This window comes from Protopterus annectens, chromosome 3.part0 (genome assembly GCF_019279795.1).
Source record: "Protopterus annectens isolate FY-2018-M chromosome 3.part0, PAN1.0, whole genome shotgun sequence".
NCBI classification, from domain to species: domain Eukaryota; kingdom Metazoa; phylum Chordata; order Ceratodontiformes; family Protopteridae; genus Protopterus; species Protopterus annectens.
In genome coordinates this window covers 249,540,535-249,566,085 of record NC_056731.1, presented here as the reverse complement: position 1 = coordinate 249,566,085, position 25,551 = coordinate 249,540,535, and the positions used below count along the sequence as shown (strand labels likewise).

The following is a 25,551-nucleotide window of genomic DNA, read 5'->3' as shown; positions in this document are numbered from 1 at the left end:
ACATACCACATTACTATTGCGTTATTCGTGTTGAATAGTAGATGACCTGATTTAGAGTTATCTTAAAATGCTGACAAAGTCCTGCATAATATTTCCATTCTTTTAGGCTGATGTGAAAAGATATTTCTTTGTGAGACCAATTACCCTAAACTGACAACAATGTTGAAATAGGACCACCATGCACAATCTAAAGAGACTATTGTCAAATGTATGACTATTGGAAGAAGTAGGTTTATAACTTTGGATATATTTTGCAGATTTATTCACCATAAGTCGTCTTATTTATTTATTTATTGTTTTACATATTTGGTAAGTGGAATCACTGATTTTTGGATCCACTGTTTTTTTTTTCCACACATGCAGGTCTTATGTAAAGAACCAAGAATGTACAACCCAATGCTTTTAGGATCTGTCTAGATGTTATCGTTTATTGCTGAGAAAAGACTGTCAGGAATTTGTTGTTGGTTTGTCTCCCTCTCCTGGAGTATATTTATAAATACTGATCCAATTATCCAGGCCCAATTTGAAGGAAGACAGTGTACCACACTGCTTTATTTGCAAGGGGAGTCGTTCCAGAGGTGAGGGAGATGAATCTGTCTCACTAACTTGTTTTATTGCTTTGGAGGACTGTTTAATTAATGAAGGTTCAAGAGATCTTAGACAAATGGGTCCCTGATTACTCAGAAGGTAAGGTACAGGTCTTCTATGAGGAGCCTACAAGACACAGAAAAGAGGAACAGTGCTTCAAGTCATTTCAGGCAGCTTAGGGATTTTAAGGCTATGACTCTCTTTGTTAGGAACTTCTGGGGTCTTTGCAGTTATATGATGTGTCTGGTGATGTACATCCCAAAGAGGGCACTGTATTCAGTAAGTGGTCTGATCAGTGCTGAATACAAGGGGACAATAATCTGTTTTGATTTGGACGATACTCTGTGGGCAATCAGCTGCGCCATGTAGAAGGACTTCCTAACAACTGTTGCTACATAGGTGAGGGAATTACCAACCCAGATTTCAAGGTTTCTAACTACATTATTTTTTAAGTGGAGTACTGTCAGTGCTGTATGCTGGGGGATATTTTTTCTTTTTCTGCCAAATGCGATAATCTTGCATTATTTAGAATTTAATTTGAGCCCATTTTAATATACCAGGGATTTATAAGTGTGTTTCTCTGCTGGAGGGCTACTCTGTCAGAGGGAGATTTGACAATGACTCCCAGTCTGCAATCATCCGCAAACTTGGTTAGTGATAGAGGCCTTTCCAGTTGTTGTAGATGTCTTGTGAGGTACATACCAAAAGAGGCATTGTACTCTATAATGGGTCTAATGAGTGATGAGTAGAGGGGAACAATAACCTCTTTTTTCTGGATGAGAAACCTTTTGATTTTTGTGTGAGCCAGAGAAGAATATACTGAACAAACTCATTCTCAGGACTGAGTCATGCGGGACAGCACTGGTCATCTTCATGTTCTTTGATGTTGTCCATGCCACCTGCACCTTGCCGGCTCGGTCTTTTAGCCAGTTTGCTAACTATGTTATCACACAGGGTTCTGTTTGTAATGCATATAGTTTATTAATTATGCTATCATAGAAAATGGTGTCATATGCAGTGCCCAAATCAAAGTAAGCTGTGGTGCAGTGTAACCACTGCCAACAATTTGTGTTACCTTCTTATAGAAGTTAACTAGGTTCATTAGACAGAATCTGCCTTTAAAACAAATTGCTCTGGCTCTACTTTGATGACATTTTTAATGTTGATATTAATCAAGTCTGTTATAAGGTGTTCCATGATCTTATAAATGAAATTCATCAGCCTGATGGGTCTATGGTTTCTGGGGTCAGTAGTAAGGCCATCTTATGGAGTGGCATCATCAGTGCTGAATGTGCCAGCCAAGCTCAGGCTAAATAGCTTATGTAGAAGTTCAATCCAGGCACATTTGGTACCATTTTTCAAATAGCTAGGTATGTCATTTGTTCCCATGGATTAAGCATTCTTAGACATGGGCAGCAACTTCTGTACATATATTATTTAGTGATGAGGGAAGGTTTGAGAGCTATAGGGGATGTTGGACTTTGGACAGTCATCTAGGAGTGAAATTCACACTAAATTTATTTACTTAGATAATAGCAATGTCCATTGGGTCTGAGTATGTGTTATAATTTAATGCAAGTTCTGCACATTTATTAGTAGTGTTTCCTAGTTTTCTAACATAGCTATAGAAGGATGTGTACTTGTCCTTGGCTTCACATGCTAACCTGAATTCATAGATCTCATAGACTTTTTAAAATTCTTAGTCAAATTCCTATTAGTTTCCCTAACTTGAGGATCCCCGTATCTTTCTATATGTTAATGATTTTTTTTCCTTTTAATGTAGATCTTATTTACGTTGGTGGGCCTCCAGGATGGTTTTCATTTACATTTCCCATTATATTTGAATCTGGATGGTTCTGTTGATAATATTCAATTACTGACATAGCTGTCAAAATCCTAAATGTCAAGATGGACCCTCCAAAAATAAGGACTCCATTGCTGTGGGAGTCTTTACCCATAATTTGACTGGGGTACCTATACCACAAATGTAGGATATGTTGATATTTTTAGACCTAATAAATAAAAATTCAGTGGACCAAATTGTTACCTGCCTAACTATAGTAAAAATATTCTTTATCTGGTGCTTACAAATATAGTGTCATCATGCACAACTCCCCTAGTAATTTCCTATCTAATTAAGTCATACCATCAGCTAGTAACATTTTTCCCTCAAACTGCCTAAACCTTCTAAAGCCAGTATTTCAAAATTCAAACACATCACACCCACAATTCTCCTCAAATTCTATAGTGAAGTCTCAAAATTCACTTTTAACAACATCTTCCTAGACAATATATTTGTCTGGAAGAAAAAAGGCTTTTCCCACAGCAGAGTCCAGCAAACATCCCAAGGAAATAATTTGGCGAGAAAGTATGAGAAAAGACTTCTGACAGTTTATTTGAAAACCCAGAAGGAGCAGCAGGTCCTGTACAGCTGCAAAAGACTTTTGAAAGCTGAAAAAAGTCTGCAAAAGTAAGACAATCATCCAAATATAGAAAATGTGAATGTCTTAAAGTCTGCAGGAATTAATAACTAGAGCTATGCATTTGTGAATGCCTTTAATCCAGTGCTGTGGATTGCCCAGAGGGTAAAACAGAATTGATAATGTAAGCTAGATACATCAAGTCTTAAGAAACATTGGAAATGCTCTGCAATGAGGATGTAATAATAAGCATCCTTTAGATTCAGCATTAACATGAAAGCTACAAGGGGAATCAAAAGTACAAAAGCTCCCTAACAGTTGACCCAGTTGTTCAGGATTTGGAAACTTATGTGGACAATGACCTAACTTTTGACCAAAATGTTTCATTGTTGTAGGAAATTCCTTCTATATTGCACAACTTATAAATGAAGGGATTGTTTCTAGATCTGGGGATGTCATTGACCCCTCTTTACTCAGACCTCATTAGGCCAATCATTGAATATAATGGCCCCCACTTTTGCATGTAACTGTCCAGACGCACACAACTACTGAAACACCTACAGAGATACCTTACTAAAAGGAAACAAGGTCTAAACAGCATGTCCTACACGGAACTCAAAGCCCTGTCACTACATTTGGTATCCTACAGACTGCTAAAAGGTGACCTTTGTCTGGCAAACAAGGCATCCTCAGACCCAGTCACATGGCATTACATATACTCTGATTTAAACCTCTTTTGCAAAATTAACAGAATGGTTTGACAGGACAGTTATAACTCGCAGAGGATACCAGTGCACTAAAACAAACTCTCCAGCCACATAAAACAAACTTCATCCCTGTCCATATTAAAATGCAACTTGGATCTATGGATGGGAAACAGAAAATTTACTCCAGGACTGCCCCCTGTACTACCACTGGTCAAAGGCAGCTCTTAAATGCTTTATCTTATACTTGTGTCCTTTCAAATTATCTATGGTATGATTCCCAGTAATTCTCATTATGGGTAATATATATATATAATTATACGCCCTAGGATTGGTAAGGCCAATCTCTAATCAAATGGGAAAGATTAACTGAAGCACAAAAATGGAAACTGGCTAGGCTTAAGCTATCCTGTAAGGGCAGTTAGCCTAGTGCTTACCTATCAACTTATGAAAAGATAACATTTTGAACTTGGGAATCTCCTTTTTGTTTTTTAATCCCCTTTATTAAATTATCACTTAAGATATACACAAACTAACATTAACAGTAAAGAAAACAAACTGTGTAACATTTTCCATTTATATTCAATATACATCAGATATATTTTCTTTGCTACTATCGTCAATCCAACATTACAAAAAATTGCTGAATTTCTCCCTTCTCTTAAACCTGTATTGAATTAACCTGATGTAATTTTACTAATGAAAATCTCTTTTTTTATTTCTGTATTATGTCACATTTATTTGAATTGTGTGATATGAATATGTACTATCCGAAATATGTATTTAACATTTAACTGAAATGTATATTATGGATTTTTGCTTTTTCTGTACTATGTATTTGTATTTCTCCGGAGCTTTTCTCATAGGTTCGTAGGTCTATTGGCCTTAGGGCCTATAAAGCCTAGCCAAAAAGGTACCCTGGCTTTTGCCACCCAAGAAAATTATTTTCCTGTGCCCCTGTCAAGCAGAACCACAGAAGTGATCCCCGGGGTGAATTTCCTATTACCCATCCAATCATCAAGATTTTTCTTGAAGAGTGCTAATGAGGAACTCTGACATAGGTAGTCTGTTCCAGAGTATGGAAAGTTTCTGGGACAGGAATCTATCCCTCCAGCATGTTCTGTTTATTGTGGTGACAAGGTTTAGGTCCCTAGAGCGTGTAGCTCGGAGGGATTGGGATTTCTTTAAGTGGATCATGTCCAACAGCTCTAGGTTTGACATAGCTATGTATGTTAGGCAGAGATCGCCTCTGAGTAGGTGATATGCGACAGAGTAAAGCTGGAGTTTTTTGAGTCGGTCTGCGTAGGGCATGTTTGAGGCCAGCAATCCTCTTTGTGAGGTATTTCTGCAGCCTTTCCAGTTGTTGTAGATGTCTCGTGAGGTACATACCAAAAGGGGCATTGTACTCTTATAATGGGTTTAATGAGTGATGAGTAGAGGGGAACAATGACCTCTTTTTTTCTGGATGAGAAACCTTTTCTGATGAGGTGTGCCACGTAGAAGGATTTCCTGACCACTGTGGTGATGTGATTATCAAAGGAGAGAAAACTGTCCACCTGTGTCCCAAGGTCTCTTATCACACTTTTGGTGTTAAGTAGACTACCTCCTATGTGGTTGTTCATGGGTACAGAGTTTTTACCAAAGGGGATGACAATGCACTTTTTGGCATTGAGCTTGAGACCATGGCTTTGACACCAGTCATCTGTCTCAGTGAGGCCCTTTTGTAGGATGTCCACATCGTTAGGAGTTTTGATTATGGCTCCTAGTTTGCAGTCATCTGCGAATTTAGTTAGCCAAAGACCTCCTGTGTTAGCCTGTACTTCAGAGAAGTAGACACCAAACAGGAGAGGACCCAGGACTGAACCCTATGGTACTCCACTTGTCACTGGTCTGAAGTCTGATTTGGAGTCTGCTACTTTCACAGTGTGGGTTCTGTCAGTAAGCCAGTTGGCAACCCATCTTGTGACATAGGGATTTTACCTAGTTTAGTGAGTTTATTTATAATTCCAGAGTGGGGGATGGTGTCAAACGCCTTGGCGAGATCTAGATAGGCTGTGTGAACCACCTTACCCTTATCTATGGCATTGGTGACTGCTTCAAAGAAGTCTATCAGGTTTAAGAGACATGATCTGCCATTTACAAACCCAAACTGTGTGGTGTCCAGAGTTTGGAGATCTCCAATGTCTTTGTTTATGAGTTCCATGATTATATGTTCCATGGCCTTGCAGACCAGGCTCGTCAGGCTAATGGGGTGGTAGTTCCCGAGGTCTGTTGTGGCCCCCCCTTTGTGAAGTGGGATAACCATCGCAGTGTGCCATTCAATGGGCACAACGCCTGAGGTGAGGCTATGATTGAACATGGTACTTAGGTGCGGTGCCAGTTCATTCTGTAGTTCATGTAGAAGGCAGCCTGGGATGTTGTCAGGTCCCATGGATGCTCTGTTCTTGGCTTTGGAGAGTGAGGTTTTTACCTGTGCAGCCGTGATTACAGGAACTTTGCATTCTTCCGGTATAAAGATGGGCCCTATAGGGGGTGAGGGGGGGTAAAGTTAGCACTGAACCTATCTGCCAGGATGTTGGCAATATCAGTTGGTTCTGTATATTTAGTGTCATTGTGCTGTAACTCAGAGCAGATCTGAGTGTTGCCATTGAGATTCTTGACATAGCTATAGAATGCCTTGTGGTTGTCTTTAGAATCAGTGGCGATTTTGTTTTCATAACTAGCTTTGGAGGATTTTATGAGGGATTGAAAACGGGCTCCCTGTAGACCAATGAACTATCCTGGAAAACAAACAAACCTCACTCACTCCTCCTCCTGAATATTATTATGCGTATATTGTTCCCACAGTTTACACTTCCTTCTATGTAATTTGATCCTTCCCTTTTCTAAAGATCCCTCCTCCAGTTATTTTATCTCTTTTATAATATTCAATACCTCAAATACAGTTTGAGTAGATTTTGATTTCCATTTTCTAGTAACTGCTTTTTTTGGCAGCCAACAGAATTAAACTTAATGAGGACTTACTATGTCTAGGCCATTCAGATCCTGTATCCCAGCTCAAAGGAACCATTTCCTTACATACAGCCATTTGCTCAGCCAATATTTCTGATAGAGTACTCTTTCTGGAATTTTTAAAAATCTGCTAACTTATTACACTCCCAAAGCATGTTCCCGGCTACCTCTTTCTTCTCCATCACACCTCCAACATTTACTATCTATCATGAGGAAAAATTCTTTTAAGTCTGCTTTGAGTATAAAAATATCTATGAAAATGCTTCCAAGCAAAGATCCTTAACCTTCTGGACTTGGTTGTATACTTTTGAGCCATACATACGTCTTCCCATTGTTTTCTTGTAAATTGCCCTTCCAGTTTTTTTTTCCCAATCTTTTCTAACCTCTTCTCATTGATTCTTATAGTTATCATGCAATGTTTAATATGGCCTGTGAATTATCCCTTTTTTAACAGCTGTGCCTGTTCTAGATTCAACTACAAACTCTATTAGAGCAGGTATTTCACTTAAAATCCCCTATCACTTTCTCTTTGCCTGTACTGTGAGATCAAGTCCTGGTACAGAAGGCAGTCTTCTTAGCCTCACCCCACTCTGTTATCTTTCCTGCTTAAGTTATTTGCTCCTAATATCTTGGTTCCTTTGCTTATTTCTCCAGTAAATTCTAGCCCCCTCTTGCCTATTTTCTGTACCCCTACTTGCAGTGATCCCTATTGGCAAAATCTACTTTCTCCATTCTCATATTGGCTTAGTTCTTAACATACTTTCTGCTACTTTATTATAATGTTATGTACGGTTGCTATTATTCTCCAAAAGGATCTGCATACAAAAATCTCAATCTCTCTCTTTCTACTTTTTAAACGTCTCCCTTGTTTCAACATTATCCCTTTCCACTTTGAATTAAAATTTTCTGCTTGTGTTATGTATATGAGCTTTGACTGTGTATCTCTAAAATATCCCTTCAAATTGGGTAAACCTAAATCACCTTGTTCTACTGGAAAGATCAGTTTATTCCACATAACTATCTTTCCCCTCCTATATAAATTCCTTCAAGTTTTTTATTAATTATTTTCCATAACTTCTCCTGTTTGATAAAAGTATACCAGACCAGTATACAAGACTAAAGGGACTACAAACATTTTCACTGTTTGTATCTTACTGTCCATATATATGAATAACAGTTTTCAGTTTCTGTATAATTGTTTTGCTTCTTCCCACATATCCTCAGCTTCCATAACAGAAGCCTTTTTTAATCCATACGCCTAAATATTTCATCTTATCATGCCCCCATAAATATGGGTATTGCTTAACCAATTCATGTATGGGTAAATAATTTATGGCTATAGTCTTTGCTTTATCTTCCACAATTTTATACCCCCAAAAGACTGGAAACTGTCTAAAAATATTCCACAACACTGAGACAAAATCATATTATCTGCAAATAAAGACAAATTTCTTGATTATCATAACAATTATATATCCTTGCATTTCTTGAGTTCCTTATTTTCATGACAATGGTTCTAAATATAAAGCAAATAACACAGAGGAAATTGAATACTCCTTGCCCTGCCTGGTTTCTCTGTTCAAACACAGCTTATCTGATAGGAACCCTCCCACTTTAATTCTTGCTTCCTATCCTTCATATATACTTCTGCTTAACCTTACTATTGTATTGTATCTTATCAAGTTTGCAGATGACGCCATGGTCATGGGTCTCATCAAAAGAGAGGATGAAAGAGCGTACAGAGACGAGGTCACCTCTCTGACTGACTGGTGTGTGAGAAACAGCCTAAACCTGAACATCAATAAAACAAAGGAAATCATCATTGACTTTAGGAAAAGGTCAAATGCCCACTCATCGCTTAATATTAATGGTGAAGAGGTGGAAAGGGTTAAAACTACACATTTCAGAGGATCTCTCTTGAACTGCTAACACTGGTCAGTTGCTCAAAAAGCCCCATCAATGCCTCTACTTTCTAAGAAGGTTCAAAAGAGAAAACCTCCCATTTATTGTTCTCTCCACCTTCTACAGAGGAGCTATTGAGAGTATTCTAACCTGTAACTTCACTGTCTGGTTTGGGAACTGTACAGTATCTTAAAGGAAGAAGTTACACAGAGTGGTGAGAGTTGCTGAGAAAATCATGGGTACTAGTCTACCATTAATCCAAGAGTTATTCACAGCAAGGAGCCTTAAAAGAGCCATGACTCCTCGGACCCTGAATAAGGCTGGTTTACTCTTCCATTATCTGGCAGTAGGTACTTCAGTATTCGCTGCAGGACCTCCAGAATCATTAACAGCTTCTACCCAATGCTGATGAGGCTTATTAACTCGGACACCAGCCCTAGTGACTCCACCACAAATTAACTTAATAACATTGTTTTGTTTAGAATATGCAATAGTTATTTATTTAGTTAGTTATATATTTACATTCAAGTGGAATTGCCTGTTACTTGATTTATGTAATAATAATACATAAAGAGTGACAATTTTAGCTCATGTGCAATAACCAATCTTAATTGTCATGCTGCCACTGTACAGTATTTATATGACTACATAGGGGGTTACACTTTATTATGTTCTTGGGGCATAATCATTAGTCTCTAATTCCTTTACTTACGTCTTAATGTGGTATTTGTTGTATCCTATGCTTCTTCTCTACTCTAATGATGAGCTGAAACTCGTAATTTTGTTTAGGTTTACACATGTGTAGCCCTAAATGACAAAAAAATTTACTTTGAATCTTTGAATTTGAGTCTATCAGGGAATACAGATGCTTCCAATGTCCTACTCATAAACTCCCACCTTACTTTGTGAAATGCTTTCTTTGCAGCAAGACCCACCAACGGCTGAGATATTTTCTTTTGCTTCCCTCTGGATCACCATTCTGTTATTGTTGTCAAATGTTTGCCTCCCCTTCACAAAACCACACTGATCCATATCTATCAATTTTGGCAACACCTTTCTCATTCTTTTAGCTAGTATAGACATAAGCACTTTATAATCATGGTTTAAAACTGAAATGAGTAAATATGAAGTTTGGTCTGAAGGGTCTTTGCCATATTTAGGCATTACAGCCATCACAGCTTTTTTCCAAGATGTTAGCGCTTCCCCTCTTTTTAAAATACTGTTAAACAAAATTGTGCAGATCTTTAACACTTTTTCCCCTCCTAATTTCCAAACTTCCACAGGAATACCATCTGTTCCTGAAGACTTTCCTGATGATTGATTATACATTGTTTTTATCTCATCACCTCCTATCTTAACTGTTAGTTGTTGAGCCTCGTCTACCTTTACCTTGGCATAATTTAAGTCTTCCATAAATATTTGCATTTGTACTTTTTTTGATTTCCACATTTCTCTCCTTTATACACATTTTCATAACATTTCTGGAATACCTCTACAGATCTTCTGGTTATTTTTCTTGTTACAGGTTCCATAAGTTTAGTAACAACTCTTTTCAATGTTCTGTTGACTACATCATTGTGCTTCAAATTTGTATGCACTGGAGTTATCAAAAAATAGCTGCTTAGCTGCAGTCTTTCTAAGTCATGCATATTATCCAGATACTCCCTTATTTTTTCTTTAGCACTCTGCATTTGCTCCTCCTCTTGTTCTGTGAGATTCCCTTTATTCTACAATACTTTAACCTTTGCCAGCCCCTCTAATTTCTATTACTTAATCATATCTCTTTCTCATTTATTTTGACCATGTTTTTAAACACCATTTTCGTGTTATCCCAGCCACTAGCCATAACTTATAAAGATATATCTATCTTCCCTAATAACTCTTGAATAATTTCCACTATCCATTCCTTAAATTCCTCTCTTTTCAACAGGTAGGCGGGAAGGCACCAGTGTCTTATTTTTTCTTTATTACCCTCTATTTTTATCTTAGTTTTTACTGGTGCATGATCAGAAATAGTTATTGGATGTGTGTTGGATCTTTCCATTAAATACACATGTTATTATGGGGTCTACATCATATTGTCAAACACTTACTTCATCGAATGACTATTTATCTAACCTAGTTTGTCAAAACCTCTCTTCATCGAATGTCTGTTTCATCAACTTTTTCATAGGGAAAAGCAACAGCTGGCCAACCTAGTGCCGATCACTAATTTCTAAAAATGTAACCTCCCCACACCCCCCAACTAAATATACCAACTCCGAGATCACATTACAGTGGGGAAAATGGCAAATCACAGATGATGGTCAGCCATTGTTTTTCCCTATGAAAAACTTCGATGAGACAGCCATTCAATGAAGAGAGGTTTCAACAAATTGGGTTCGATAAATGGCAATTTGACAAAGTAAGTATTCAACAATATGATATAGACCCATTCCAGTGAATATAATTTCTAAATAGTCTAGCCCTGTTATTGTACCTTGGGGAACAATATGCAAATTCTGTCTGAGTTCCCACTACTGAATTTACATCTTCCATAACAAATATTTTCATTAATTTCTTTAGAAATCTACTCTCTTTTGTTATATTGTCCATTCTAGGTCCCCCTGATACATCCTCACTTTTGCAAATAAAATTCTAGTCCCCACCTATAAGTAATATTCTCTGCTGAAAACTGATTATTTCTCCCAAAAGTTTCTTCAGCTTCATAACAGGCAGTTTTTGGTGGGATATAAATACATAATATTGTAATCTTCCTCCCTGGCAAAAAAGGCCCTTATTACCATAATACTACAATTTTGTCTTTGAAGTTAGGAATCTTGATAAAGAGGCTTTCGGAAAAAAATCCAGTTCAGGCCTCCTGGATCCTTTTGTTTTGGGAACTAGAAAAATTCCTCAATTAAACCCTTTGCCTATGAGATTGGGGAGCACAGGTTCTATGACTCTGAGACATCATATGTTACAGGATAGGAGGAAACAGACAGAGCTTGCTCCTTGGACAAGAGGGAGTTCCTTGGAAAGGGAAGGGGACTGAGTCCTACTGCCAAATATATGTTAGATGGATTACCTTCAGAATCCAAATGTCTGTGGCAATCTGATGCCACAAGGTGACGTGAGGGCTCAGAGACATGAAAAGTTGCCAGGGTGGGAGGGGGAAAAGCCTAAAGAGGCATATACTCACGCTGACTGAGAAAACTGACTTTGATTATTAGAGGGGTTTCTTTTCTTTTTAAAGCCTTCTTTACTTTGCTTTTTAAAACCCTGTTAGCTGCCTCTTTGCTGTTTAACTTGCTTATTGGAGAAGGGGGCTGAGGAGACAAAGAAATTATTTGTTCTGAAAAAGTAGGCTTGAAAAATTTGAAAAATCTGAGGCACTTCATGAATCTCTTTTCTTCCTTTTCCTAATACCTTTTAAGGACCTCAACTGCAGAAAGGCCAAAAGAATATGTTTATTCAAAGAGGGATTTAAAATCTCAGATTTAATATCATCAGGAAGATTTTGAGAATGAGGCTAAACAAACATCCTCAAAGCAGCTCTGGTGGAAGAATCAGCAGCACCAAAGGCATATAATATGCTTAGTCACATAAGAAGCATCTGTCACAGAAGCAGTTAATGAATTCTTTACCTCAGAAGAAGGAGGGCTAGCTATCAACTTCCATGCGTTCTCAAAAAATAACAATAACAACTGTAACATTTGAGCTTGACAGCTTAAAATTCTGAAAGTTGCAGTACTAGAAGAATGCATGTTCTTCATCAACTGCTTTCCCTGTTGTCAGGTGGAATAGGGTTAGTGGCCGTAATCTGTTTAGCAGAAGCAGATATGGATGGAGAGATAACTGCTGAATTTTTAGGATTAGAAGACAGGTACTCGTGCGTATGGGGTACCTTGTAAATCTTGTCTGACTTTCTGGAGCAGAAGGCTGACAATCAGGTAAGATAGAAGCAGTGAGAAAAAACATTCTCTAGGGCAGGCAAAACATGAGGGATAGCCGCAGCAACTGGCATCTTTAACTGTAATCATTCATAATACATTTTTGTGCCACAGGAACTTCAATGTGTTCTCAATGAAAACATTCTTTCATCAGAGACACAATGTCAGAAAAATAAATCTCTTCAGCAAGGAGAGCTGATGAAATACTTTCCATAGAATCAGACACCTATGACTGAGAAGAATTTCCTAAAATACAACTATCCCTCTATAACGTCTGTTATTCTGACAAACTCCTTGTCAGAAAGGGAAGGAACTTACTTCCTTTTCTTATCAAAAGAATGAGAGGGCAAAGAAAAAGCATTAATAAGTTCCTTGTCAAACCCCTGAAACTTTTCTCACTCCGACTGTCTATTTATAGAGCTATACATGAGCTTCTAACAGTTGGAGCTCATAGAATGTGCCCATAGTTTTAACTCATTACATCCGAGTGATGCCTCCAGGTGCATCTGCAGTTAACTCCTACTGACAACTCTAGGCGTCAAATATTGCTTGTCATATTTGCATCACTAATTCCAAAATGATGCTATGTACAAGGTTTTAAAAGATTTCATCTTAAAGTTTACACGATGGTAGGCTTCATTAATATTTGACATCTCTCTAGTGCAGGTAACTGTTGTTTTTATTATATTAATTTATATAGATATTTTCACATTTTTCTAAATATCTCAACAACCAAATTATACAGACTCCTTATCCTCATAGGAGAGCTTTCAGCTAGATGAATGAAATGCTGCTGACAGTATGTGTTTAACTTGACTGGTTGCAGAGATAGTGTAAGGTGTTTACAAAATATCACAAACATAATAGTTACTGTGTTTTCTGTGACTTATAAAATTCAGTTTACAACCTAGAACCTAAAGAATACTACCACTATAAAAATAGGTTGTGCTGAAGGGTTTAACATTTATACATCTTTCATAACCCCTATGGTTCCACAGAAATGAGCATTTGTTTGAAATGTGAGGATATAATTTAATTCTGTCAAACGGCTTAGGCTCCACCCACTGGAAGTTACAGTGCAAACTTCCTGAGCTTCACTGGAGTGCAGCTGCAGTAAGGTAGCGCTCACATAGCTTAAATTACTGTAACACAGGCTCCGCCCATTGTAAGTTGTAGTGCGAACATCCTGAGCTTCACTGGAGTGCAGCTGCACTAAGGTAGCACTCACATAGCTTAAATTACTGTAACAGTGTTTGAACAACTCCTATAACACATTCTAGCTTCTGTATAAATTGGTGTAACACTCAGTTGCATTTGTCATATACTGTCATTTTTTTTTCTGTCAGCTACTGAATGCAAAAAAAAAAAAAAAAAACTCAAGTTTTATTACATAGACATAGTTACTTATGTTTTGTTCCTTAGATTACTCTCAATTGTTTTTCAACTCTATTGCAATGCTTTTTTGTTTTTCTGCACATCATGTAAGAAGGTCAAAGCTGAAAACTGACCCCAGTTGGCCAGTCCATATACCTAAAACATTTTAAGAGGAAGGCTGCAAAGTACCAACACCATCCCTAAAAGTTAAAATGATAACTTGATACATGGAGTATGAGATATTAATATCAGTGAAATACAAACTGTGAATGTACTGATATTGTATTAAAACAAAACAATTCAATATATGGAGTTTCAAACTAAGTAAAGCTGTGAGGCAAACACGTGGTTACATTTATTTATTAAAAACTGGGGCTTCCCAGCTGTCTTCAGTTTTGGTACCACTAATTTTCCAAATATGGAGGGCCAACAAGGCAGCAAAGACATAATTATAATAATTCAGAGTCATATACCATATCTTCCCAGAGATAAACACACATGTACAATACTCCAATATCTTGAAAACTTCAGAATGCTCACAATCGTACATAAAAGCAAATTAAGGACAACAAAAACTATACTATAATATCTTTCAGAATAATAGTAAACAATACTCTAAAAAAATTCTGGACAGCCGTTAAAGAAATCCTGCATTCCATCTATAAATTCAACCCAAACCCCTCTCCCAAATATCTCATTACTCAAAAACGCAATACAATTCCACTCTTATTGCACAGATAGTATAGCATCTTTAACCAAGGATTCCTCAACATCTAATCCTAACTGTGACCAGCACCCACATATCACCACATCCACTTTCAACTTCAAACCTGTGCCCACATCTTATATAAAATTACTCTTAAACAAACTCAAACCATGCAGTACTTCAACTGATGACCTTCCAAGTGAATACCTTAAAATAGCAACTGATAGCATTGCCTATCCTGTCTCAGTCCTTATAATCTGGTCAATCTAGAATCCCACATTCACTCTCTCTGGAAAAGTCACACATTATCCCTCTGTACAAAGGTGGAAATTCAACAGACATTACTAAATTTAAACCTATAGCACACATACCCCTCCTCTCCAAAATACATGAAAAATTTATTCAAAAACAATTGATAAACAATCTCCTGTAGAAAGAATTCCTGTCTCATGCACAACACTGGTTCCATCCTTCTCATAGTACTAATACTGTATGTCTAACCTAAACAGATACTGACAGTAAAGCTAGAGATAACAACAAACTTATCTCCTTATTTCTAGATTTGTGCAAAGCCTTCAACACAATTTGTCACAGCAAACTTCTACTTCAAATGTCCACATTAGGTCAATCTCATCCCACTCTTCTATGGTTCAAAAGCTACCTATCCAATAGTTATTGGTTAGTAAAATGGCACTCCACCCTCTCTCCATACCTCCCAGTCACCACCAGTGTAGCATAAGGCTCTATCCTTGGTCCCCTCCTCTTTAACATTCTCACCAACACCCTCCACACATCCACACAACAGGCCTCTCTAATACAGTAAGCAGATTTCATTTGCACATATGACAATGTGGCATATCTCCAAAAAATTACTCAAGAAGCTTTAACAGCAGCTGAAACATGCCTTTGTAACTCACAACTCATGCTCAATCAAAAAAAAAAAAACTACTGCTTTTTTCCCTAAATCCCTTGGCCACGAAAAAACAAAATTTAAAGTCCTCCCTCTTGATAATATAACCACTGAAGTCACTTCTCATAGCAAAGTATTAGGGTTGATAAAGGATGATTATCTTAAATTCGACCTGTATATACAAAATTGCATAAAAAACTAGGGATACAGCAATAATTTAATAGCTACAGGAATTTTGTCATTACAGAGCCAAAAATGTTCTCACCAACAGAAAAAGAAGTTATGTACCTACCATAACGTTCCATGTTAGTTGTCCTTCATCTCGCCTTCCTTCTTGCTGGATGGGTTTGGAGCCGATCCTTGGCTCCGACTCAGCCACTTACTATAGCTTGGGAGCTCTTTACTGGCTTGAGGCTACCCCTTATCCCAGAATGCCCAGCATCAGCTACCCAGATCTCATTTGAGATAGCTCACACTAGACATAATTATAGAAGATAATCCATTAATAGACCTGGATATACAGTTAATTGTCACAGTTTGATTGGGAAGCAACTAATAACAAAACAGATTAGCCAGTGAAATCACTGAGAAACTCCTCTCAATCCTAGAGGAAGGGGGACAGAGGGAGGGACGCAAGAAGGAAGGCAAGATGAAGAACAACTAACATGGAACGTTATGGTAGGTACATAACTTCTTTACGTTAAGTTGTCCAATCTCACCTTCGTTCTTGCTGGAATTGAATCTATGGGCAATCTAGATTGAAATGCTACCTAAGTAGCTACTGACCTGGTTGAGTGACCTTTGGGTTTTGTTGGAAGATCTTTTTATCACAAATGGTAGGTATGGGCTATGGTGCCTGATAACCATTTTGATAATGTTACTTTAGAAACTGGAAGGCCTTGTTTGTTGTTAGCAAATGAAAGGAACAACTGATCTGATTTTCTCATCTCTTTATAGGTTCATAGGTATCAGCCCTGGGGCCTATAGAAGCCCAGCCGAAAAGGTACCCTGGCTTTTGCCCCCCAAGAAAATTATTTTCCTGTGCCACTGTCGGGCAGAGCCACAGAGGTGATCCCCGAGGTGAATTTCCTATTTCCCATCCAATCATCAAAATTTTTCTTGAAGAGTGCTAATGAGGAGCTTTGTTTGACATAGATAGGTAGTTTATTCCAGAGTATGGGAAGTCTATGGGACAGGAATCTATCCCTCCGGCATGTTCTGTTTATTGTGGTGACAAGGTTTAGTTCCCTAGAGCGTGTAGCTCGGAGGGATTGGGATTTCTTTAAGTGGAGCATGTCCAACAGCTCTGGGTTTGACATAGCTTTGTATGTTAGGCAGAGATCACCTCTGAGTAGGCGAAATGCGACGGAGTAAAGCTGGAGATTTTTGAGACGGTCTGTGTAGGGCATCTGTTTGAGGTCAGTAATCCTCTTTTTGCGGTATTTCTGCGGCCTTTCCAGTTGTTGTAGATGTCTTGTGAGGTACATAACAAAAGGGTCGTTGTACTCTATAATGGGTCTAATGAATGATGAGTAGAGGGGAACAATGACCTCTTTTTTTTTCTGGATGAGAAACCTTTTGTGATGAGGGGTGCCACGTAGAAGGATTTCCTGACTACTGTGGCAATGTGATTATCAAAGGAGAGACTACTGTCCACCTGTGTCCCAAGGTCTCTTCTCACACTTTCGGTGTTAAGTACGCTACCGCCTATGTTGTAGTTCATGGGTACAGAGTTTTTACCAAAGGGGATGACAATGCACTTTTTGGCATTGAGCTTGAGGACATGGCTTTGACACCAGGCATCTGTCTCAGTGAGGCCCTTTTGTAGGATGTCCACATCGTTAGGAGTTTCGATTATGGCTCCTAGTTTGCAGTCATCTGTGCACTCCGTTAGCCAAAGACCTTCTGTGTTAGCCTGTACTTCGGAGAAGTAGATACCAAACAGGAAAGGACCCAGGACTGAACCCTGTGGTACTCCACTTGTCACTGGTCTGAAGTTGGATTTGGAGTCTGCTACTTTCTCTATGGAGATAGAAACACAGTTGTCTATGCACATCCACTTGGTGTAATCTGTATTTTGCCTTGTTGGAATGATTAGGGAAAAAGACAGGAAGGTCAATGGATTGATTCAAATTGTGTTCTGAACAAACTTTAGGTAGAAAGGATGGATTGGTTCTCAGAGAAACTCTATCTTTGTGAAAAACTAGGTATGGAGGGCAGACACAGTGCATGAAGTTCTGAGACACGCAGAAGTAATAGCAAATAAGAAAGGAGTTTTCCAAGAGAGAAATTTCAAGGAACACGATGCTGCTGGTTCAAAGGGTGGCAGTATCAAGGAGGCCAGAACTGAGATCCCAAGGTGGAATGGGCTATTTTACTGGGGGTCTAAGTAGAGATGTACCTTTCATGAAGGCCTTGCGGAGTTTGTGAGACATTATACTGGAGTTAGAAACTCCGACATGAAAATATGACATGGCAGCTAATTGTACTCTGATGGCAGCAGCCGCTGCACCAGAATAAAACAGTTCTGCTAAGAAATCCAAAATCTCGTGTATGGGAGCTGCAAAAGGATCTAAATTTCTGGATTCTGCCCAGTAAGAAAATCTTTTCCATTTGCTAGCATAGACTTTCCTTGTATTTGTCTTATGGGAGGAAATGATATCATCACACACTGCTGGGGAAATATTGGGGAGCCTGGCTAGGACTGAAGTGAAGTAACCAAGCTGTGAGCTTGAGAGACTGGAGGGATTGGTGTAGCCCGCCTGATTGATGAATCAAAAGGTCCAGTACTGGGTCCAGAATCCAGGGTTGGGCTAGAAGGTGGGGGTGAAGGAACGGAAACCAAATCTGTCAAGACCAACAGGGGGCAATGAGGATCATTTTGCAACCCAATGATTTTGCTTTCTGAATGACTTTTGGAATTAGGGAAAGGGGGGAAATGCATAAAGGAGTCACTTAGACTAATCGTGGACTTGAGCGTCCCTGGGTGTCTGACCTGGAGGAGGAACAAGGAAGAAGTAGCTGCTGCATTTGTTGTTGAGGGGAAAGGCAAAGAGATTGCAGCAAGGTTGGCTCCATTTGCAGAAAATAAGATCCATAATTTCCTGTTTCAGAGACAACTCGTGAGGCATGAGGATCACCCTGCTGAGCCTGTTCACTATTACACTGGATGTCCCAGGGATATGCGTTGCTGTCAGAAAACGGGAGGAAATTGCCCATTGTCACAGTCTGATGGCCTCTCAGCACAAGGGGTAAGACCTGGTTCTACCCTGTTTGTTGATGTACCAAACCACTGACAAATTGTCCGTCTGTACTGCAATAGTCCCGGCAGGGAGAGAGTCTTGAAGAGCTAACAATGCTAGGAGCACTGCTCTCATCTCCAGGACGTTGATGTGCAAGTGGTACTTGTTAGGTTGCCAAGTGCCTTGGGCTGTCTTCCCTAGATAATGCCCCCCTCCCCATCAGGGAAGCATCCGTGGTCACTGTGGCGACCGGATGGGGTTCCATGAAAGGTCTGCCCTGAGTAACTAGTGGGGAGACCATCCACCAGGAAAGGTGTCTTTTGCAAGATTCCGTAATTAGCATCATGTGAGACATGGGTAATTCCTGGAAGGACCATTGTGTGAAAAGAAGTCACTAAAAGATTCTCATGTGAAAACGTGCTAAGGGAACTAGAAGAATGGCCGCTGCCATTGACCCTAGAGCTAGAAGAACATACTTGACTTGAATTATTTTGCTCCTCAGGAGAAGTGACACCTGTTTTCAAATAATGGAAACTCTTTTCTGAGGAAATTTTACAATAATTTTTCTTGTGTTTAGCTTTGCTCCTATGTATATAATAGACTGACAGGGCAACAAGGCAGATTTTTCGAAGTTTATTGTGATGCCTAGTTGAGCACAGGATGTGATGGTATAGTCTCATGCCTCTATAAGTTGTTGCCTGGTGGTAGCAGATAAGGAAACACCTGGAATCCTAGACATCTAAGGTGAGCCGTGACTGCTGCCATGCATCTGGTGAACACCCTGGGAGCTGTGGTGAGACCAAAGGGCAGAGCTCTGAATTGGTAATAAATGACCCCTAGCTGGAAGCATAGAAATCTCCTGGATCGTCTGTCCATTTTTATATGATAGTATGCTTCCTGAAGATCTATGGAGCACATCCAATTGTCCTGACCCAGAAAGGGGAGAATGGACTGCAGCGTTACCATCCAGAACTTTTCTTTTTGTACAGATTTGTTTAACCTGCTGAGATCCAGAATTGGTCTCCAGTCCCCTGTCTTTTTGGGCAGTAAAAAGAATCTTGAGTAAGTTCCGGATCCTACTTGGTCTGCGGGGACTTCCAGGATGATTCTTTTTTCTAGCAGTCTTGAAACTTCTGTGACTGCCTGATCCCTTAGATTGGGTGGAACATCTGGGATGGATATTTTGAAACAAAAGGGGGTTGATGAAAGGGAATCTTGTAACCTCCGGATATAATGGCTAGTACCCATTTGTCTTTTATAATATTTTGACAGGCGATTAGGTACAATGAAAGCCTTCCCCCGACTGCCTCCAGAGTTGAGCAGTCGGGCATCCCTTCAGGGATGTTGATAGGGTTTGGAAGAGAACGTATCTCTGTCACCCTGATTTTGCGGACCCCCCCCCTCTGCCACGAGGGCAGCGTCTGCCATTGTTATTATTTCCCCCTCTGCCCCTGGGGGAAAAAAATCACCACATGCATCAGGCAAAGGTCCCTGGGCTTTCTGAAACCACATCTTTCCACCCTTTTGACCCTTTGGGTATAGTCTGGTAGGAATGGAAAAATGGACTCCCACATCAGAAAGCATCTTTCCTTCCTGCTGGCACCTGGTAAACATGTCTTTCACCTGAGGCCCAAAGAGAGAGGAGCCACCAAAGAGAGTATTGGTGAAGGATGCTCTGAAAGGTTCCGCAAACTGACACAGCTGCAGTCAAGAATGTCTCCTAAGAGCCACTCCTGTTCCTGCAGATCGACTCGCTCCATCGGCTGCATATGAAATAAGCCTCATGGAGGAGTTGACTACTGAATAAAGAGTCGCCAGCTGGGTAGCTACCTTGGCTGAAGCTCCCTCAGCTGTGGGATCTTGTAGGGCATCTCCAAGCTCTTTTAGGAGATTCTTCTGAAGCCTAGTAAAATGGGAAAGATAGTTCAGGGACCTAAGGGAGAAGGTCGCTGATGAAAACATCTGCTTCCCATATCTGTCCATTGTACGAGAGACTTTATTTTGTGGATGGACAGATGAGGTTTCAGCTGACTCTCTCTTTGTGGCTGCTACCACCATGGCATCAACTGGGACAACTTTAGTTAACAATTGTTTGTCTTGGGGAGCTGTAATGAATTTATTGGGTCTCCTCGGGATAGGTTCCATGGAATCAGGAGCTGATCAAGCCTTTCAAGACACTACAGGCATGAGTGGATCAAAAGGTAGAGACACCAGGGAGGTGGAAGGTCAGAAACCAAATGTGTCCAGGTATACAGACTCATCCTCAGAGGGGGCTAGGGAAGTCCAGCTATGCCTCTGCCTGAGAATCTAAAGGATGTCTGAAAAGGAAACATCTTCAGAGGGGGACCTTGGCAACCCCTCCGATTCATCCAGGTCTGTATCTGAGGTGACAGACTTGGAAGTCTTGGTGCTTCTTCTTGCACTTCTTCTTCTGGAAAGCCTGCTCAGAATGCTCTGGAGAGGTTCAGGAAGAAGAGGGTTCACCCAATGGGGTGTCCTGGGGTATAAGTTCCCTACGCTTTGGAGCTGGAGGAGGAGCAGAGGTTGTCACAGGCACCGAGGGAGCCGGAGCCGATGGAGCAGATAGTGGAGCTGTCTGTGGGGACAGCACTCTCCGCATTGCCTCGAAGGTGCCGCGGTCTCGACACAAGGAGGGCTCCACTTCTGAAGAGACAGGAATCCTACCTGCACCGAGGACGATGGCTCCGAGGCCGATGTGGGAGCTGAGCTCAACTGAGCTGACGCTCCGAGAGAGAGAGCGGGGTCGGACAAGAGTCCAATGCCACTTCCCCCATCGGAGCTGACGAGAGAGCTTCGGCACCCAGATACCTTGATGGAAGGAAGAACTGAGGTAATCGGAGCCAACATCAGAGCTGAAGGAACCACTATTGGAGATTCCATGGACTCCGGCTCCGAACTAACCATAGTCGGAGGAGGAATCAAAACCGAAGCGGATGGAGCTGAAGCCTGTTGAGGTGGTCTCAAAAGCATTTTAGCAAGGGCCTGTGACTTCAGCAACTTACTGACCACTCTCTCCACATCCTGATCTGATAACCTCAAGGATCGAGAGGAGTGGGAAGATGAGCGATGACTAGACTTATTTTGAAGTAAGGGTGATTGTGGCACCAAGGGAATCAGCTCCAATGAAGGAGACCTAGCTCATTTGTGGCTCTTAGACGGCTCCGAAGTAACAATTGGAGCTGATGGAGGGGTAGTCTTGCCGGTGCCAGATGGCACAGAAACACTTGGTTTGTCAAGCTCACAGGTTGGTTCCGAACATGGAGCCGACGGCTTGACTGGTTTCAAAGGTTTCACTGGCTGAGATGCTTTAGCCAGAGAATCCTGTTTTAACAATTCACAGAGGATAAGCTTATTTTTCCACTCCTGCAGGACCCTTGGACTAAAAGCATGACAAATAGCAGAAGAGTCCTGCAGGTGCAGAGCCCCCAAGCAGTAAACACAACTAGTGTGCTCATCTGTCAAAGACATCTTCTGACAGCACGAGTCACACTTTTTAAAACCAGAGGTTTTAACTTCCTTAGACATTTTACCAAAAAGACAAACTACAATAGTAATTAAAAATTAATAAAAACTTTAAAGGAGAGCCTCTAACTTAAACGGCTGTCCTTAAGGGGGGGGGGGGGGGACTCTCCAAGTTAAATGAGTTCAGGGAATAACAGAAGGCCTAGCGACTAAGGGGCGATGGCCAACACAGCACAAAAAAACACCGCAAGGACAAGATAAGGGGTTTACAATAAAATAAACTTACAAAATACTACAAAAGAGAATATATATATATCAAATTTTAAGCACAATATTTGAGTTTAATAGAGAAAAAAAATTATACTAAGCCTGAGCCAGTACGGATCGCAACCTCTCAGCTAAAGCGGCAAACGAGATCTGGGTAGCTGACGCTGGGCATTCTTGGATAAGGGTTAGCCTCGAGCCAGTAAAGAGCTCTTGAGCTATAATAAATAGTCGAGTCGGAGCCGATCCCATCCAGCAAGAACGAAGGCAAGATTGGACAACTTAACATCTAAAGTTACACTTGCCATTACTTATCTCCTCCCCACACTTTATGGTGCTCTCATCCTTATTAACATTCAGGCAGCACAAAAATCAAAACTTGAACGATGCTATAACAAATTTGCTAAATTTGCACCAAATACCCCTTTCAGAACCCACCACTGCATAGAACCAAAAAAAAAAACTAAACTGGTTAGAACTACCTCATCAACTAACATATACACAGCTTCTTACCACCTACAAAATTATCTAGAATCCATCTGCTTGACCAGCACTAAATAACATTCTACACCACTATGTTCCTAGTCAGTCATTACTATCCAATGACCAAAAACTCTTGTCTGTCCACAAATCTACCAAATCTGCAGAGCATTGTCTGTACTCATACTATGATGTTAAGGCCTGGAACTCCTTATCATTATCCATCAGGTCAATACCCACCCTCCCACCCATATTTCATAGCTATTCTGAAATACTTCCTAGCCAAAAGCTGGCTTTGTTCTTGCTCAACGCAGTATACCCCTAAATGTGAACAAATATCTATTCATACCTTACATCTCCTTACTCTCCCTTCTTCACTTACTTCTAGCAATTTCTCTCTCCTGACTTTCTCCCTAAATATACCAAAAGCCTGCTTTTCTCTCACTTCATATTGCACTTCCTGTTTGCATTATACTAATCAACCTTTAATTTCTTTATAAACTGGCTAACATTTCTCTATTAAATCATTGTCATACAAAGTGCATCTGATCTTAACCAGTGTTCATATTATGTCTAATCTGGTATAAACTGCATTTGTCTTTTGTATTATTTTTAAAGCCTAAAATTATTGTTGTTAACATGTTTGTACTAGTTTGAAGATCTTCTCCCCTTGCTTCCTCTTTAAAAGCCCTCTTAGCCAGTTAGACTTTCCCAGTAAAAATATGTCAATAAATACATAAAAATAAACGAGAGCAATTTTTTTCCCAAAGATTAGGTACTTAAAAAAATCCCATGCTATTACTGTGTGTACTTACTGTGGTGCAATTCTGGGTCAACAACACTGGATGCTGAGTTACAGCTTCAAATACTGACAAGGAAGTTCTGATGAATTCTTCAGAGGCAGCCTGACCTAATTATAAAGAAATTAAGCATTTGTCATTTTCTCCTTAAAAGTATTGCAATAGAATAAATAAGAAACATAACCACATCTACTTTAGTTGGAAAGCTGACCCAACTGAACAACTTACCTACAGCATTCTCTAAATTGATATCCCCAGAGTCGACAGATTTGACATGGCTCTGAAATGGAAAAAAAAAACATACATTTTTGTCTTAAATGAAAGTGAAAGAAAATAAGTTCATGAAAAAATAAAGGAATTGTTGAATGTTATGATGGTAAGTTTACAATGGAAGCATTATGATAGTAGTGTAATTACATTAGATACGTTATGAAAGTAGTGTAAGGAGAACACGTTCTGGAATATGGCATTGACTCTCTTAAAACAAAGGCAGTCTGTTTCTTGCTTGGACCTTCAAGGTGATCTGGTCATACCTAAAGGAGCTTCTTGTATGCAGTCAGGAATGACCCCAGGTCTCTTAAGGGAAAGTTACACAAGAAAGACAATTAGGGGAAAAGAGGCAAGAATATAATCTCAGGATACAATATAAAAAACAGATGGGGCAGCAAATCCTGGAAGAACATGATTCATAATACATCAATATAAAGAACTTGTTGCAGCATCAGATCTACAAATGGGCTGTTTAGAATGTATACCTGTGACTTAGTCAACAGACATCATAACAAAATAAAAGTCTTCTGAGCAGAAAAATATGAAAGAAGGGCAGCACATTTTGCTATCACCGAGTGTGTCAAGCAAATAAGCACCACATTCTCCACAATTCACTTGCTAAAGACCCCACTGCGAAAAAAATCAGAAACTGTATAAACCAATATGAAATTAAGAAAGACGCCCTGAACAATGAAACAAAGTCAAGATGAAGGAAACAGAGAGCTAAAGCAGGAACTCTGCAAGTTATCCTGGAATACTATTAAAATGGACAGTAGGAGAGTGGCATCCTTCCAAACCAGAAGTCAAAGTACATATTTGTTTAAGTAAACTTATCACTGCTGCAGTAGTCTTAATTATATGGGTTATATCCTGACAAATATATAACCACTGTACAGCTTCCAAAGCTTTAAGGCAGCTTCCATGCAACCAAACCGACAATCAGTTCAAGCTGAATTGACTAAAAAAGCAGGTTTGGCTGCTAGGCCCTTCAGGGCTTTCATAACAACAGTGAGAGGGAGGCTGAGTCCTGAAATAACAATGCTAGGAACAACAAAAAGTAAGTATTCATGCACTGTCATAAACAACACACCAAGAAAAAGGGGGATGGAAGAAGAGATCAGCTACTGCAATGATGACCATTTGAACATCTACTGTTATGATAAGTATACTTACAAAACTGTACTATGTTCATCATACTGATCACTGCTGCAGTAGGTTTAGCTATATGGGTAGATTAGCTTAGCTTACTACATTTGGGAGGTGGAAGGGGAAGGGTCCAGGAACCTCTAGAGGATGGTCCTAGCAAAGTGTGACTTAGATCTAGAGAAGGAATCAAGCTTGTAATGTCTTGTAAATGTATGTATAAAGGGCCAAGTTCCTGCTTTTAGAATACTTCTAGAATCCATCCCTTTCCAAGAAAAATATAGATGAAGCCAAGGCCCGGACAGAATGGGTCTTGACCAT

At 39.8% G+C, this 25,551-nt stretch overlaps 1 protein-coding gene across 1 annotated transcript in view; it reads right to left on the bottom strand.

The window, feature by feature from the left end:
* The window catches only part of ULK4 (unc-51 like kinase 4), a 4,087,308-nt gene that overhangs the window by 1,870,497 nt on the left and 2,191,260 nt on the right, over positions 1–25,551 (bottom strand). The window contains exons 26-27 of the mRNA XM_044064733.1: positions 24,046–24,097; positions 23,833–23,927 (exon numbers count right to left, since the gene is read on the bottom strand). Coding sequence (XP_043920668.1) covers positions 23,833–23,927; positions 24,046–24,097 — 147 coding nt within the window. The remainder of the gene's footprint in view (positions 1–23,832; positions 23,928–24,045; positions 24,098–25,551) is intronic.